The sequence below is a fragment of the Brassica napus genome, chromosome A10 (genome assembly GCF_020379485.1).
Source record: "Brassica napus cultivar Da-Ae chromosome A10, Da-Ae, whole genome shotgun sequence".
In the NCBI taxonomy this organism is placed as follows: Eukaryota; Viridiplantae; Streptophyta; class Magnoliopsida; order Brassicales; family Brassicaceae; genus Brassica; species Brassica napus.
In genome coordinates this window covers 17,646,347-17,663,727 of record NC_063443.1, presented here as the reverse complement: position 1 = coordinate 17,663,727, position 17,381 = coordinate 17,646,347, and the positions used below count along the sequence as shown (strand labels likewise).

The following is a 17,381-nucleotide window of genomic DNA, read 5'->3' as shown; positions in this document are numbered from 1 at the left end:
TTGTGTGTGTGTGTGTGTGTGTTTAATTTAATTTAATTTAAATATATATTAGTTATGACTTTTATGAAACAATAATTATAAACAGAAATATATTTTAATGTCAAAAACTTGAAGGAGTCCTATATATGAGATCTTTTTTTTTTGGTTCTTGAGGAATTCTAAACGTTTACTTTTGACAGACGAAATCTTTTTTTTTCGGTTTTCATTTATTTTTTGGTAAACGAAACTTTTTTTAATCATAATAAAAAATAAATAAATGCTGTTAACGTCTGTTCCACTTCGACCTTGGAATTAGGGACAAGAGTCTTTATCACAAGTCTTTATGGACAAGAGTCTTTTTCACTTGTCATCATAAGGTGTTTTGGCTCTGATATTGGATTCTTTGATCTAAATTGGTCAATAAGGTATTCTGGCTCTATAGTAAACAGAGCAAGCAAGAACAATCTGCATGCTGCTTGTCTAGTAAGTAACCTGTTTGGTTTTGGGTTTTCAAATGTCTCTGTTCCGACGATTCTTCTACAAAAACCCTCCGGATCATCTGGTCGAGATCTCTGAGCGTGTCTATGGTATTCACTACTCTCTGTTAGCTTTCAAATATATACTAGAAATAATCTGTTGGTCAAAACATAACATCGTTGTTAGATTGTTACACAACCCAAAACCTTATCTGCCTTATTTAACTCAGCTGTGAATATTTTATGTGTTTCCATCCTATCTCATATGTTCTATAGGAGCAGTTCCACAGTTGCTCGTTTCATATAGCTTTTTTTTTTTGGTAAAACTGTTAAATGCCGTTTCATATTCTTTGCAGCTTTTGACTGCTGTTTCTCGAGCGATATAATGGGAGGCGATGAGTACAAACTGTACTTGGGTGGCATCGTGGCGCAGCTACATAAACATTTCCCAAACGCCTCTTTCATGGTGTTTAACTTTAAAGAAGGAGAACAGCCTAGTCAAATATCAGATGTCTTGTCTAAGTACGACATGACGGTTATGGATTATCCTACTCACTACGAGGGTTGTCCGCTTCTAACACTAGAGATGATCCATCACTTTTTAAAATCGAGTGAGAGCTGGTTATCATTAGAAGGTCAACAAAATGTTCTGTTGATGCATTGCGAAAGAGGTGGTTGGCCTGTTCTTGCTTTTATGTTATCAGGACTACTATTATACAGAAAGCAGTATCAGGGAGAGCAGAAGACTCTCGAGATGGTACAGAAACAAGCTCCCATGGAGCTTCTTCGTCTTTCTTTTCCACTAAACTCGCAGCCTTCTCAACTAAGATATCTTCAGTACATTTCTAGAAGATCTTTAGGCTCTGATTGTCGTTCTTTCGAGACGCCTCTTCTTTTGGATTGCTTGATTCTTAGAGATCTCCCATATTCTCAAGGTTGCATGCCAGTTTTAAGGGTTTACGGTCAGGACCCTAATGCCGGACCCAACAGGAGTTCCATGCTTCTCTTCTCTACACCAAAAACAAAGAAGCAAACTTGTCTCTACCAACAGGTGAATCTCTGTGACATATGCATTTATATGATCATCACATTGATTTATGCACATAAAATGTCATTTTGTGATATAATCTGCAGGAAGAGTGTATCCAGGTGAAGTTAGATATCCAGTGCCGTGTTCAAGGGGATGTTGTTCTGGAATGCATGCACTTGCATGATGATTTGGTGCGTGAGGAGATTGTCTTTAGAATCATGTTCCACACAGCATTTGTACGTGGTAATGTTTTAGTGGTCCAACACGATGAGATGGATAAACGTTGGAAGGCCAAGGACCAGTTCCCAAAGGAATTTAAGGCAGAGGTAAAGAGTCTAAAGACCATTGTGAAACTTTCTCTGATCATCCATTTTTATGAGGATGTCAAGTTTGAAAGTATACTCATATATATGTACCAGGTACTATTCTCCGGAGCTGACGCTGGGGTGCCTTCTATCGCAACATCCACAATGTCAGAAGATGAGGATTTCGATATTATTTCACGTAAAGAGTTTTATGAAGTGGAGGAGATCTGCAGCGGCATTGACGGTCCTGACAATAAGACTGACTTGGATAGTTTCGTAGTTGTTGATGTTTCTGAGGCCACATCAGTTTTACACTCTTCACAAGCAGCTGTGTCACCTCTACCTCCGCTTGTGTCCTATTCAATAGACCCTCCTCAAACATCTCAGCTCTCATCACCACCCCCACCACCTCCTCCACCACCATCTTCATTTCCATATGCCTCGCAAAACAGTAGAACCGTGTTGCCTCCACCATCACTGCCGCCGCCTCCATTTTCATATGTGAGTCAAAACAGAAGAACCATTTTGACTCCACCGTCACTTTCACCACCTCCACCTCCACCACCACCACCTCCATTTTTATATGTGAGGCCAAACAGAAGAACCATTTTGCCTCCACCGTCACTTCCACCACATCCACATCCACCCCCACCACCACCTCCATTTTCATATATGGAGCGAAACAGAAGAACCATTTTGCCTCCACCTCCATTTTCATATGTGAGGAAAAACAGAAGAACCATTTTGCCTCCACGGTCCCTTCCACCACCTCCATTTTCATATGTGAGGCAAAACAGAAGAACCATTTTGCCTCCACCGTCACTTCCATCACCTCCACCTCTACCACCACCTCCATTTTTATATGTGAGGCGAAACAGAAGAACCATTTTGCCTCCACCGTCACTGCCACCATCTCCTCGGATGCGTGCCCCATCACCACCACAACCTCCCCCAAGGCGTGGACTAGCACCAATACCTCCTGTTTGTAGAGGGTTTGTGGGGCCGCCACCTCCACCACCTGCTGGTAGACCAAGATCTCTGGGTGGTGGACCTCTTCCACCTTCAATGTTGGGTGCTAGAAGAGCTGCAGTTGATCCCAAGAGTGCAGGAAGAAAGTTTGGCCTATTACGTCCAATGTATGGAGCACCACCACCACCTCCACCGATGCGTAGAGGAGCCCCATTGCCACCGCCTCCACCGATGCGCATAGGGGCCACACATCGTGTTCCGGTTCCTGGTGTTAGAGAGCGCTTGGGGCACCGCCACGGCGCCACCTCCATCTTCAGGTGCAGACAGAGGGCGTGAGCTTGGACGTCCAGGTTTGGGGTCTTTAGCTAAAAGAAACTATTCTCTAAAGCCAGCCGTTAAACTGGGTTTAGTTAACAAGGGACTTGCAGGGAAACTTATGTGAAAGAGTTACATAGACTTCTGATTGACTTCCTTCAAAGTCGATAAGAAAGTAATAGAACCAGATGTTTTCCGGCTATATTTGACTTGACGTATGTAAACTTTTTTAGTCTTATATCTACAAGAATTTCTTTTGATCATCTTCGTCTGTAACAGAAGAATACTTTCTCTAGTTTTTCTTCAGTTTGATTCGTCTATGTGATTTCATGTGTGGTTTGTTACGGTGTCTTTTCTTCCCTTAGATTAGCCGGTTCGACCGGATGGTTTGTATTTTTTGTATAGTAACTGTTGCTGGATCTAGTCAATGGGGACTGGTTTATATAGTCTTCCTACATTTGCCATGACCACGACCACAATGTTTGTGGTTCTTGGACGAAAAAAGGTTACAAACAAAAAGCTAGAAGCTTCTTAGCAAAGATATCCATTGATTTTAGGTATGACAATACACTAAAGGAAACATATGTGAGTGTATAGATATAGTCATATAAATATCAACCAAAAGCATAAACAGAACATAGTAGATAAAGAGAAAGAAAGAGAGATCCTTTCTTCCCAACATAACAAAAGGAAGAAAACACATAGCAAGAGAAGAGTTTCAACAATCGAAACTTGTAAAATGAGAGCTTTGCAGAGCTTCTTGTAGGAGTTCATGATCATCCCAAGAATCACGATACGTCTCAAGATTCTCCTGTGAGTTGGTGAGAGCAGACAAACAAAGTTGCTTTCTCCATTCTTCCAAATGCGGAAACCCAACATAATCCGCATACTTGTCGCAATACTATATCAAAAAATTAACGTTTCAACATACATTAAACTGTACTAAGTCAATTTTAAAACCGTGTATATTACTACCGTAAAATCAGCAATGTCGTGAGTGTTATGTTTAGGGACTCCGGCGAGATCTCTAGACCGGTAAAAGTCAGCGACAGATTGCAACATCTGGTCGGGAGAAGGAAGAGATGACTTTCCAGACAACACTTGTGCTATCCACTTTGCTTGTGCTTCAAAGAATGGGAATCCTATTAACTGCCAAAACACCATTATTTTATTTAGTGAGTTTTAAAAATCAAATACTATTAATTTAGTTACTTGAACCAAAAGTAAGTAGAGGAGAGAGACCTTTCTGGGGATTCCGACAAAGGAGAGAGAAGGGGAGAGACAAGGAGGGAAAGTATGTTCGAAGAGTGGGCCCACTCTATCATCATCGACTTCTACTCTTCCTTTACTCTCAAGAAATGGAAACTTATACGAGTACCTGTTTTTTGGTCCCCCCAAATATATTTAAATTAAGAAAAAATTAATACGGTAAAAATCCCTTATATATTAATTGAGGAACATTTGAAAATATGTAACCTCAATTTTGTATTAATTAAAAGAGGCCCCAATGCATAGGTGGCACTCAATTAGGTAGTCAATTACATTCAATTGAAAAATAAGTAGGTCCACATTCGATTTTTATATGTTGTTAGATACATAAGTTGGTCAAAGTATATGATATAATGATATGATATGATATTTTCTTTCCTTAAATAAAACCTACGGAATTACCATAAATGACTAATATATATATGACAATTAATGAGTTTAATAATAAAGATTTGATAACAATGTATATCTCCTCCATCATTTTTTATTTAATTTTATATTATTAAAATAAATTAAACAATCAAATTAGCTATAAAAATAAAATTTAGATTTTTTCGTATATGTTATATTTTGAATTTTTAAAAACGACAATAAATGACTAAAACTATTAAAATTATTATGTTAAAAATTAATGATCAATGGTTTAACATTTTTATTATCAGAAGATACACATGATTTTAAAACCATATGAGTAAAAAATATCATTTAATAATAAAATAAATATATATATATATATATATATTAAACACTATATACCATAAGATTACATAAATATTTTAATATTAAAACTTTCAATGAATTTTCAAGAACATTTATAAATTATAAACTTATTAAAGATTTCAGATTGAAAATTTTGTTATCGATGATTTAAATATTTTGTTATAAAACGATATGAACGATCATAGAACCGTATGATTATAAATTCTTATTTAATAAATAACTATACAAAATATACTATTCCTAGAAAAATAGGTTGGTCCATCTTAACTTATATTACACTTTTTATTAAAATAACTATCGAATTGATAAATAACGTACCAAAAAATGTTTTGCACTTTCTTTAAATAAAAGCTACGGAATTACCTAATATGATTAACTTATATGTGAAAATTAATTATAATGAATAATAAATATTTGATAACAATTTTTGTATCTTAGTTCTTTTTTTAATTTTATATTATTAAAATATATTTAAAAATCACATTAAATATATAATAAAAACATTTAGGATTTTTCTTATATGTTATATTTTGAATTTTTCAAAACGTCTATAAATTATTTGAAATTTGAAGATCCCCACTCAGAAAATTTTGTGATCAATAGATTATTTTTTTTGTCATAATAAGTTACAAATGATCATAAAATTGTATTAATATGAACTTTTATTTAATATTATAAGAAGATACACATTATTTTAAAACCATATGAGTAAAAAATATCATTTAATAATAAAACATATATATATATATAGATTATACTATATACCATAAGATTACATAAATATTTTAATATTAAAACTTTCAATGAATTTTCAAAAACATTTATAAATTATAAACTTATTAAAGATTTCACATTGAAAATTTTGTTATCGATGATTTAAATATTCAGTTATAAAATGATGTGAATGATCATAGAACTGTATGATTATAAATTCTCATTTAATAAATGACTATATAAAATATACTATTCTTAGAAAAATAGGTTGGTCCATCTTGACTTACATTATATTTTTTATTAAACTAACTATCGAATTGATAAATAATCTACCAAAATTTTTTTTGCACTTTCTTTAATTAGAAGCTACGAAATTACCTAATATGATTAACGTATATATAAAAATTAATTATTATGAATAATAAATACTTGATAACAATTTTGGTATCTTAGTTCTTTTTTTTTAATTTTATATTATTGAAAGATATTAAAAAATCACATTAAATATATAATAAAAACATTTATATTTTTTCTTATATGTTATATTTGAATTTTTCAAAACGTCTATATATTATTAGAAATTTGAATATTCCCACTCTGAAAATTTTGTGATCAATAGATTATTTTTTGTTATAATAAGTTACAAATGATCATAAAATATAACGCATATGAATTTTAATTTAATAAATATTCAAACTAAATAATATATATATATATATATATATATATATATATATATATATAAACACTAATAATTTAAAGCAACAAGATTGGCTGATCAATTTAGTCGTCCAGTTGAAATTTTTCAAAAGTATGTGAAAGACTAAAGACAAAGTAAATATGGATTTAGAATAGTAGTTATATTTTACTAACCAAATACCGAAAAAAACCGAACCGAACCGAAACCAACCCGATATCTGGGTTGAACACCCGTAATCCAAATGAAGCTAAACTATTGTTTCATTCTTCAAAATATAATAAAAATAATAACTTAATCCCGCGCAAGGCGCGGGTCTTATTCTAGTTGTATAGTAGTATAACCCAAGAACTAGGGAAGTGAAATTTATCGAGGAGACCAATGGTGAAAAAAAGATTTGTAGCCCACTCAACACGACATTACGAGTCCCACCACAACTGGGTTTTATAGTCATAGAGACAACATATAGCTTTAGGTTCAGTAATTTATACTCCCTCCGTTTTTCAATATAAGTCGTTTTAGAGAATTTTTTTTTTGTTCTAAATTATATGTCGTTTTCGATTTTCTATATAACATTTATTAATAATTAATGTTGTCTGACCAATGATAATATATCTTCTATTTTTCTATTGGTTGAATTGTGGTTAGGTAAATAATTAATGATGTTTTTGTTTCGAAAATATAAGAAATTAATAATTTTCTTAATCTATGTGCATAGCTTTAAAACGACTTATATTAAAAAACGGAGGGAGTATCTTATGTATGATCGACATTATTTCAATCGTTATGATTTTCTCGTAGCACTAAGACATAAGTTACGCAATATCATGCAGATCCTAATGATCAACCATACTTTATTGTTACTTTGTCTCCTTTTTATTTAATTTTTATTAAATTGAAGCAATGTGATTTTATGATGTCGATGAAGACCTCGATCATACCCCACAGTCATAGTTAGTTCAACTTAACGTTCAACAATTACGGTTAAAGCACTATCTTAGTAGCATTAATCACCATATGTTAATTTGTCTTATCTAACGGAAACAAAAGGTAGCAAGTTAGACTACTTTAATATGTGTGAATAATAGTTTTCTAATCATTATTAATCAATATATAAAGATGAGATGTTCTTGTTTTATCCAATCTATCTTACCCGGTGCAATATAAAATTGTATCAGCGACGACCCAAGTTCCATCCACAAAAATGACTCTCCCATCATCTTCTAAAGATTCAATCTACAAAACAAAAATCAAATAATTGAACTTTTAAATCCAATTATAAACATAGGATTAAACATAACATATATATAACATTTTAAATAACATAACATATACACTAAAGTAAATAGAACCTGTGGGTGAAGAAGAAGGTTTTGGTGTTTGGAAATGACTTTGGAGAGTCCAGAAGATATGTCAAGTGACTTGGCACTTAAATGAACTTCCTTTGCCACTTCCACAAGCTCCATTGATATGTCTTGTCCACTCATTGAGTTCCCAACTACCACCACAACCTACATCACCATTGTCATTATCATAACCATCAACATCATTGTCTTCACCAAATATAATTCAGATCCATATAGAGAGAGAGATTTAATCACCTCATTACGAAATGGATCAGGCACTCGGTAAACATGGCTATGAACTTGCTTCCTTTTCCAAGAGTCCATTCCTACAATTGATATGACATATTTTTACCATAGAAAATCCACTCAAATAATCAACATAATGTCAACTAGTACTATGTTTACTATATATTGATAATTATTAAATGAAGTTTATACTATAACGATTTAAACCAATGATTAATACCTCTTATAGAGGGCAGTCTAGGGTGAGAGTAATGACCAGTAGCAACAACAACAGCATCAAAGATCTCTTCAATGACCTTACCACTTGATTTCTCTCTACTCTTCACAATCCATCTCCTCACATCTTCCCTTTTTTCTTCTTCTCCTACAAACTCAACCCTAACATTGAACCTAATCATCTCTCTTATCCCAAAAGCTTCAGTGAAGTCCTTTAGATACAACCAAAGCTCCTTATGCCCTGGAAACCTCCTCATATCTCTCCCTTTCTTCGCCAAAAATGGAAAATCTGAATAACCCATTATCTCTCTCGGTGAGGTTAGCCTCAAGGAAGAGTAAATGCTGCTATGGACCTTAAGTGCATCATTAGTAGGAACACTACTTCTTCCTAAAGGATTTTCTTCTTCTACGTTTGGTTGATACAACCATTGACCTCCTACGTCGTCGTTTTGCTCCATCACCACCACTTTGTGTCCTTCTTTTCTTAGCTCCCTCGCTGAGACTAGGCCAGATGGTCCAGCTCCGATCACACACACCTTCTTTGATCGGCTCCTTGATGCTTCTGATGAAGTGACCGAAACCATTCTTGTTAATCTTTCCTTCGCTTAGAGAGTTTTTGAAGAAAATAGGGATTTAATATGGCTTGTTTATTTGGTTTTGTTGGGTAGTCTCTCGCGGGATGTTGTTTTTATAGTTGAAATTATGATACTCTTCTTTGGGGTAAACTAAGACTTTCTCACTACTACTACTCGATACGTCTTTTTCTATTTTGTCTACTTTTTATTGGTTACGTAATTATTTCACATTTACTTATGTAATGAACTCTGACCGATCCACCAACGATATGAATATTTATTGAACAAGATCCTTTAGGAAGAAGTAGGAGTATTTATTTAGTTTCATTTTTGTCCTTTTAAAAGCAAAAGAGAATTTTAGTTATGAATTGGAAAATAATCATTTTCCTTAGGAAACAATTTTAAATTTCTATATCATTGCTTCGGCATTTGATTTCTTATTGGTAAAACTAGCCTAGCTAGCTTCAAAAGATGACTTTAAGAATATGATATCACTTAAGAAAATGTAAATATTTTTGGAGTACGTGTATTCTTTCAGTCGAATTTGAGCACAAATTTTTTTTTGATAAAATAATTTGAGCACAATTTTCTCTCCAGATGTTCATATTACTAATTTTTTCCTTCAAAAAATATACTCAGTCAAGATTTTTTGTTCCATACATTCACAAATACGTTTTTTACAGATACTCGACAGATATATATATGATTGTTTAATATACAATATAATGAATTATTCATCAAAAGAAGTTAGAAAGATACATGTATATTAAGCCTGAGATTAATATATGTGAAATTTTTAAAACACCCTAAACAATTAGTACGAGTCCGCTACTAATATCAAACTTTAAAAATAAGAAAATAAGAAAATGTGTGACAAAAAGTAACTAAACCCTTTCCGACGAAGTTAAAGAAAGGTGAAAACAGTCTTGAGACGCACAATAATGTTTTGTGTCCCTCTTAATCAAAGAAACTCCTTGCTGTTAAAAGTTGTACTTAGGGTTTGTTGGAAACATTACCAACCTATATATATATATATATATATATATATATATATATACACCAATATATACACATTATATTAAGATATGGTCGTTTAATTATGTTACTTCCGAATAAATGAGAGAATATGTATTAAATAACTATTAGATTGTATTAAATAACTATTAGATTATTTCATTAGGTAAATATAAAAAAAAATCAAAAACATTTGTGTTTTGAACTCGAGTGCGTTCTTCGATTTACTTGTGTGGATTTACGTAAGTTTTTAATGAATTTAACACTACCTCTCGTGTTTAATTCCATAAATTCCTTTGTTTTTTTCTTTGACAAAGACCATAAATTCCTTTGTTTCTTCTGCCTTCTAGTCTTCGTTCGATATAAATTGTTTTAATGTTTTGTCTTTCATATTGGAAATGCTGATAATAATCTTCTACTTTTTAATTCAGAGTTGATCACATGGACTGTCTTATAAAGATTACTAACGAGACTGCACCTTATTGGTAGCATGCGTTCAGATCTTGTCTACTTCCTGAACTGTTAATATAACTAAAATCTATACGGGCTGCCTGCACATGAAGTTTTGAGAGCGAATATATGCATGAGTAGTGCTGATCTCATCAAGTTAGAGGAGAATCTTTGCACATTCATTTTTTTTCTTTTTGGTTGTTAATACGGATGCATAATAGTCCATCTTGTGACTGAAAGAGCTGAACATTGTACGCATTTCGATATGTTTTTTAACTTCAGCTTCTACATTAGGAGGTTTAACTAAATAGACTTTATGTTTCACTGATTGAGAAACGTTTGTACAATACTGTTTGAATGTAACTAATGCCAATCGAACCAGAAAACTAAACTAACTGATAATCTTGACTAAACCCGAGACACTTGATTTTTTTTTTTTTTTGTAACAACCCGAGACACTTGATATTTTAGTTTTCTTGGTCACGGTTCATTCACTTGCTATTTCGTTTATTAATAATATACTAATCACGAATGGTCGAATACGTCACGTATACATACATACCTAATATCATATGTAAATATTATAAGCATTTATATGCACAACAAAATTATTGAAGTTGGGAGTTGAATACTGATATGGGCCTCCACCATGTAAGAGTAATTCTTGAAGGCAAGGGACATAAGCAATTATTTCACTAGATCTTATCATGATACCATCCTACAACTACATGCATGCCCCCTCACGAAAACCAAACTCTGATTTAACAAAAAAAAGAAAAAAAAGAAAGAAAAATTTTATCTCGTGAAAATTGAATTGTATAGGAATGGAACCAAACTTTATTGCATGCAACAAGTTGGTTTCATGGTGTAATCAAACTTAAAATATGTTTTCTTTAAATTTTATCAGGTTAATATATAAGAAATGTGTATTTTGAAAATATTATGATAGTTGATGAAACTCGGGTTTTATCTATATATTAAGCATGTGAAAACACATGATCATTGCAATTTATATACAATTAAAATCCGTTTTCTAAAAATAGCGATCATGTTAATGTATGCTTAGTATACACTTTTATCAATGGAACTAAATTAATTAATAGAAAAAGAAGTTCATAGAAAAAAGAGTGTAACTGAAATAAAACGTCATCCAAGTTTTAGTTTATGTGCGCGCGCATGTCAAACTTGAGGAGACAACACTCACGCGCTATCTGTGTAAGGCCCATGTTGTAGTATGAGGCCCATTCCTACGTTCAATTTTAGCGTCAGCCCCCACTGTGAAATTAATTTGTTGAGAATTTAATATTTGGAGAAATTAATTCTAGTATTTTTAAGTCAATTAAAAGTTAAAAACCAAAAAAAAAAATCGGTTCTGAATCTTTCAAACCAGTAGAAATGATGATTCTCTCATCAAAGTTGAAGACAAGGGACCACTTTGCTTCATTGTCAAGAAACTGCCGAGTAACAAAGCTTTCAATCCAAGCAAGCCTGATAATTTGGTCACAGAGAGATACAAACACCTTTGCTTTGGGCCTTTGGCATATCAAACTCTTCAAAATGTCATTTGAGAACTTTACACCTCTTAGTGATGCATTAAAGGCTCTCTCAAGAAAGTCTTTATTTTGCAATACACAAATCTTCAAAGAAGAAATCAGATACTACAAAACAGATGACTTCATTGAAAATTTTACATGACAGGATTCATAAAAAAACAAACCATTCTTCCCACTGTATCTCACATTCACAAGTTATATCACTTTCTTCACCAAATCAAGCTCAAGGGACTAGCCTTCAGCGACTTGTGAAGATGTGGATTTGCTTTGTACCTTCTTCTTCTGAGATGTCATATCATTATCTTGAAGAGAGATTACAGTTTCAAAAGCACCAACCAGTGCTTTAACTTTACTCTTCCTCACTTCTTCAAGCTTATTCACAGTCTCTTCAATCACATTATTGAAAAGCGTCTGCAGCTTCTTCTTCGCTTCCACTTTCCTATGCCTCAAAACAACTTTCTCTCTTTTACCTTCACCGCTGTTATTATAACTACTCACCTTCCCAACATCTTTTTTCAGGCTCTTCTTCTTCTTGTTCCCGTCGCTTCTGAGCTTTGGTTCTTGAACAACTCTCTTCTTGAACTTAATCGATGTGGGAGTAGAATCTTCTTGTTTCGGTTCAAGAACTTTCCCTTTCCTGAAACTCACCGGCCTCGTTGGAGGAGGAGGAGGAGTGACCTTTAAACCAATCCTCTTTGGCTTAGTCACAAGAGTTGCAGAAGCACTCTCTTTCTTCTCAGAGAGACTAGTCTTGGACCTTGAAGTAATCTTTCTTATTGGCCTAGGATCTGACTTAGTAACCCTTGGTTCTTTAACCTCCTCAGAGGATGGTGACAAAGACGGTATAAGTGTAGGAGTTCTTTGTCTTAAAATCTTCTTCACAGAAGATTGCTGAATCTCACTCTTAACACTTGTGATGATCTTCTTCTTCTTTGTCACCTTCTTCTCCTCAATACTCGATTCAACAACGTATAAAGTCTTCTCCGATACATCATCACATCTAACCGTCTCATCAATCTTCTCTTTCTTCTTCAGACTCTTCACAAGATCCTCTTTAGAATTCTTGTTCTCGCTGATCCTTGGAGCCTTCTTCTCTATTACATCATCACATTTAACCGGCTCATCAGTCTCTTTCTTCTTGAGGCTCTTCACAAGATCCTCTTTAGAACTCTTGCTTTCGCTGATCCTTGAAACCTTCTTAACATCAACTGTTGTCTTCTTGACCGTTCTTACACAAGCAGCAGGTGAATCACTCTGAGTAACACTACTCTTTGTTTCACTTCTCTTAGCGCGTTGTAACCCATCACAAGATTTGACAACCTCACTAGCATCTCTCTTTGCAACCTGCAACGACTTCCTCACCGAACTCAAAGTCTCACCTTCAACATCCTTTTTCTTAACCAACTTCCACGGTTTGACCACCAAATCTTCCTCACGCCTCTTCCCGTGTTTGCATAGATCATGAGTCGAGCTGGTTTGGTTCCCACGGTAACGCGTCTGAGCCTGAGCTTTACCTAACGCTCCAGTCGAGTGCCGTCTCGGATTCACAATACCATTGGACACTGCAGCTGGAGGATGAGGAGGACTAAGAAGAACATCCTCAACCATTATAGGTGGCATTGTTTCACCAACAGAGGTTTCTTGAATGATCTCAGCATCATCATCGAAACAACAATGCTCATCTGGTATCATCATCTCTTTAACTTGAGAAACATTCTCTTCAGCCATTGCAGTCTATCAGAACTGCATAGACCAGATCAATATTTAACATTACTGATGGATCCAGTGATCATCAAATTCAACAAATTTTTTTTATTACTAAAACATATGATAGATCAGTGTGTCTCGATGCTAAACTGTTCGGATCAAATCGAATAAACATATTTTGAGGATGAAAAGTCTACCATGATTGAATCTTTTGGTTCCATTAGATGAAGGAATCTCTAACTCTTAACAGAGATTAAGACTTAGTTAAAAGCTAAAGCACTAGTTTACGATCACAGTTATGGTAATGATTTGAACACAGTAACAGAGTCCTAATAAACTGAAGTCAACTGTAACAGATACTAAAGTAGAAAGTTGTTGTTACCTTTAGATCTCTCAAGACGATTCAAACTGAATAACATAAACTAATGAAACCTGGAAGTTTTATAGTTTTTGAGAGTTGCTAAGAAGATGAATGAAGAATGATCTGAGAAGTTCAGAGGAACAATAAAAAAACGAGAAAGTTAGATTTGATTTTTTTAGGAAGAAAAAAAATACACACAGAAATTGGACGGTCAAGAAAGAGAGGGAAGGAGAGAATCTTTTGACATTTTTTTTTTTGATTTTGGTATGTTTAATGCAATTAACACTTTGTTTAATATGTTTAATGCAATTGTTTAATAGTCCGTATTAATAAGGTAAAATAATATAACCATAAGATATTCTTAAATTAATGTGGCTATGACAGATCGGTGATATGAAACGTCTTTTTGTATTTTTGTAAAGGATGATGCTTGCCGCGATGGACCGACTTTGGCTTCTTTTGATTATATATTGAAAAAGATAAGATCTAGATGCTGACTCCCAAAAAAACACAGAGATGATCTAAATCATTTCTTAATAATTTGTGCCAAACAATACAATATAGTCCAAAAATAATTGAACAGAAAATATCATGCGCAAGTGAAGTACACAGTATATACCTAAATTCTACTAAACATGTTGTGAAATAATATCAAATCTGTTTGGTTTTTGTATGCTACTAACAGGCCAAATCGTAACCGGGATTAAACACATTTTTCGTAATCAAATGATTAAGCCATCTCAGCCGTATCTATTACAGTCTTTCACGGTTTCACCATCAACAACAATCATAGATCAAAAATAGGCTTTCTAAAAAGCCCAAATTCTGAGAAAGGCCGGGCCTGTATTATATCTGAGGCCCAAAAAATTCAATTTATGTTTGCTGATTCTAGAAAGGTGACAGACTTGAATAATTGGTGTGTCACGAATATAAAGTAGCTTACCAAATTGTTCACAAAGACTTTTCAACATTGCGTGGTCCGTAAAGCATGTGTTAGTAGAAAAAATATATTTTGGATTTAAAAGAATAGGATAAAGCTAGTTGCATTATAGGTTAATGCAAAGAATAGACTATATCACTGACACTATGGTACACTAGGAACTTACCACAATTACCAAAAATGGAATAGAGTATATGAAGAAGATTGATGTTAAAATAAAGGAATTTATGCATTTTAATTAAATTTATTTGAGTTAAAAAGAAGTTTGAATTGGTTTGGCAAAGATAGATTTTTAGAAAGAGAAAAAGAAAGGGAGAGATCATAGATCTGTTTCAACCCGTGTTCGAAAACGCGCCGCGTTAACCGAGTTCTCGGCCGGACAGGCGCTGCTCGCGTGGCCACCGTAGCGAAAAGGGTCTGATCGGCGTGGCCAGGCGGTGACGCGACGTTTCTCCGAGTTCAATGTAGAACTGAAGAAATCAGCGCACAAAATCTCTATTCCAAACTGTTTGAATCTAATAATATTGACCCCAGATCTTCAAAATCGAAATTAATTGACTAATTTAGGCTGTAAACATCAAGAAAACTAAAAAAAAAAATGAAGGACAATCTGTAACTGGAGAAGAAACACGACTAGGGTTGCAGAAAGATTGGGGAAAGAGACAGTGGCAATAATGTAATTATCATTTAAAAAAGCAAAGTCTAAAAAAAATGACAAATGCGTTACATGTGTTCGAACCGGCGACTTCACGGTCTTACAAAACGTTCTCAACCACCACACCACACGCTATATGTTGGTAATAGATAACTTTAAATGTATAATAGTGTCAAAACTAGGCGCCGATTAATCCCCGTCTAATCTCCGCTTAATTGATTCGGCGCTAGGCCCAGGTCAACCGCACGCGTTGCACCTAGCGAAATTTCGAACATGGGTTTCAACTACTTGCTTCTGTTTCAAGCATGACACGTGCCAATACTGACTGTGATTCGTTGCAGATGGACCGACTCGAACCACTTTCCACTTACCATTAGTAATTGTTATTTCTCATACCACTTTTTCATTTTTATTTAGGCCATTTCCAAACAAGAAACCTAAACATATTTTGATGTAAAAAAAGAGAATAAGTTTCTCTCTCCTTTCGCTCTGTTCTCTCTCTAAATTCGATACAGAGGAAGGATTGAGAGAAAACTTTCGCCGGAGCTTCTATCATTCTCATCTCCGGTCAGTAAGTTTGATTCTGGAAAGCGGTGATCCTTCTTACACTGCTATCGCCAGCTTTTGTCTTCCGGGAAACGGTGGTTTTGACACAACGGTTTCGCCGGCTTTCGTCTCCGGGAAAGCGGTGGCTCTGGTAGCACCGTTCCTTCGCCGGCTTCTTCTCCGGTTTAATCCGGAATCAAGTTCTCGATCTACGCTTTTGGTCTTCCTCTGTCCAATCGACTCTCGATCTGAAAATCTGTTGATTTTGGATCGATCGAAGATGATTGATGTTCTTCTAATCGTAGATCGAGTTTTTTCGAGATCTATAGTTTCATCGGTTTTGGGCTCCACGGTGGAGTTGAATCGCGCTTTGTTTTGAATCCGGCGGAAGCTGTTGTAGTCTTCTGGCGGATCTCCGACTAGTGCGGCAAAGAAGGTTGCATGCCGGTGAAGGGGTGGGGCTTCGGTTGTAGAACACGTGCCCCTCTGATGGTGATTCGGTCAAAACGTGGCGGCCTGGTGACGCGTGTCCCTCGCAGTGAGGATTTCAGCACGTGTCCCGTTTCACGCACCACATGGGAAGAGAGGCGCCTTCTGGAGTACGATGATGGGCTTAGGGCCCAATAGATTACGGTGTGGTTAGCCCCAGTGTTTTGGACTGGTTAGTAATAAGGCCCATGTTGGGTGTTCGGTTGGGCCTGGTTGTTTGGTCCACTTTGAGTGGACGATTGGGCTGATGGCCCATGTTTTTTGTTTGTCCTTATGTTTGCCCTTTTGGGCTTTATGTTGTTTTTAGATTGGGTTTTTGTCCTTTATATAATATTAATAGATGGAAAAAAAAAACATATTTTGATGTAATTCTATTTCTAAAATTAACACAATCATACCAAATGTTTAAAATATATATTTATTATATTTTATTTAATATAGTTAAATTATTATTGTTAATTAGTTTAAATTTATAACTAAATATAAATATACTGTATTATTTATTCTTTAACTATTTTTGTATATACTTAATTTTTTATTTCAATTAATAAATCACTAAATAAGTATTATCTTTTTTATCATATTGTAAAAAAAATTATAAATGATAAAACTACAAAAATTTAACAAATATAATATCTAAGTGTGATAAAATAATTATTTATTAATTATAAATGATAAAATTAAAATTATTAAAAACTAAATAATACATAAAATTATTTTTGGTATATAATCTAGGGATAAACATCAAATTTGGTGTAATTTAAACACCAAATTTAGTAATTACTGGAGATGTTCATACATGCAGTTTT

The 17,381-nt window shown here is 34.3% G+C and overlaps 3 protein-coding genes across 3 annotated transcripts; 1 reads left to right on the top strand and 2 right to left on the bottom strand.

Moving 5' to 3' along the window:
• The first annotated feature begins 840 nt into the window (after positions 1-840).
• Positions 841-3,095, top strand: LOC125575547 (formin-like protein 20). The gene is made up of 3 exons (XM_048742199.1): positions 841-1,506; positions 1,590-1,811; positions 1,905-3,095. Exons 1-3 carry the CDS (start codon positions 841-843, stop codon positions 3,093-3,095), a joined length of 2,079 nt encoding a protein of 692 aa, XP_048598156.1.
• Positions 3,096-3,645: 550 nt separating this feature from the next.
• Positions 3,646-9,062, bottom strand: LOC125579088 (flavin-containing monooxygenase FMO GS-OX-like 9). Its single transcript, XM_048742519.1, has 7 exons — positions 8,287-9,062; positions 8,076-8,146; positions 7,827-7,985; positions 7,628-7,710; positions 4,317-4,452; positions 4,050-4,223; positions 3,646-3,975 (listed from the first exon to the last, which is right to left on the bottom strand). Exons 1-7 carry the CDS (start codon positions 8,864-8,866, stop codon positions 3,793-3,795), a joined length of 1,386 nt encoding a protein of 461 aa, XP_048598476.1. The 5' UTR covers positions 8,867-9,062; the 3' UTR covers positions 3,646-3,792.
• A 2,915-nt stretch (positions 9,063-11,977) lies between these two features.
• On the bottom strand, positions 11,978-14,226 carry LOC125579087 (uncharacterized protein DDB_G0284459-like). The gene is made up of 2 exons (XM_048742518.1): positions 13,964-14,226; positions 11,978-13,617 (listed from the first exon to the last, which is right to left on the bottom strand). The coding sequence occupies exon 2, from the start codon at positions 13,600-13,602 to the stop codon at positions 12,106-12,108; it is 1,497 nt and encodes a 498-aa protein (XP_048598475.1). The 5' UTR covers positions 13,603-13,617; positions 13,964-14,226; the 3' UTR covers positions 11,978-12,105.
• Between the last annotated feature and the right edge of the window lie 3,155 nt (positions 14,227-17,381).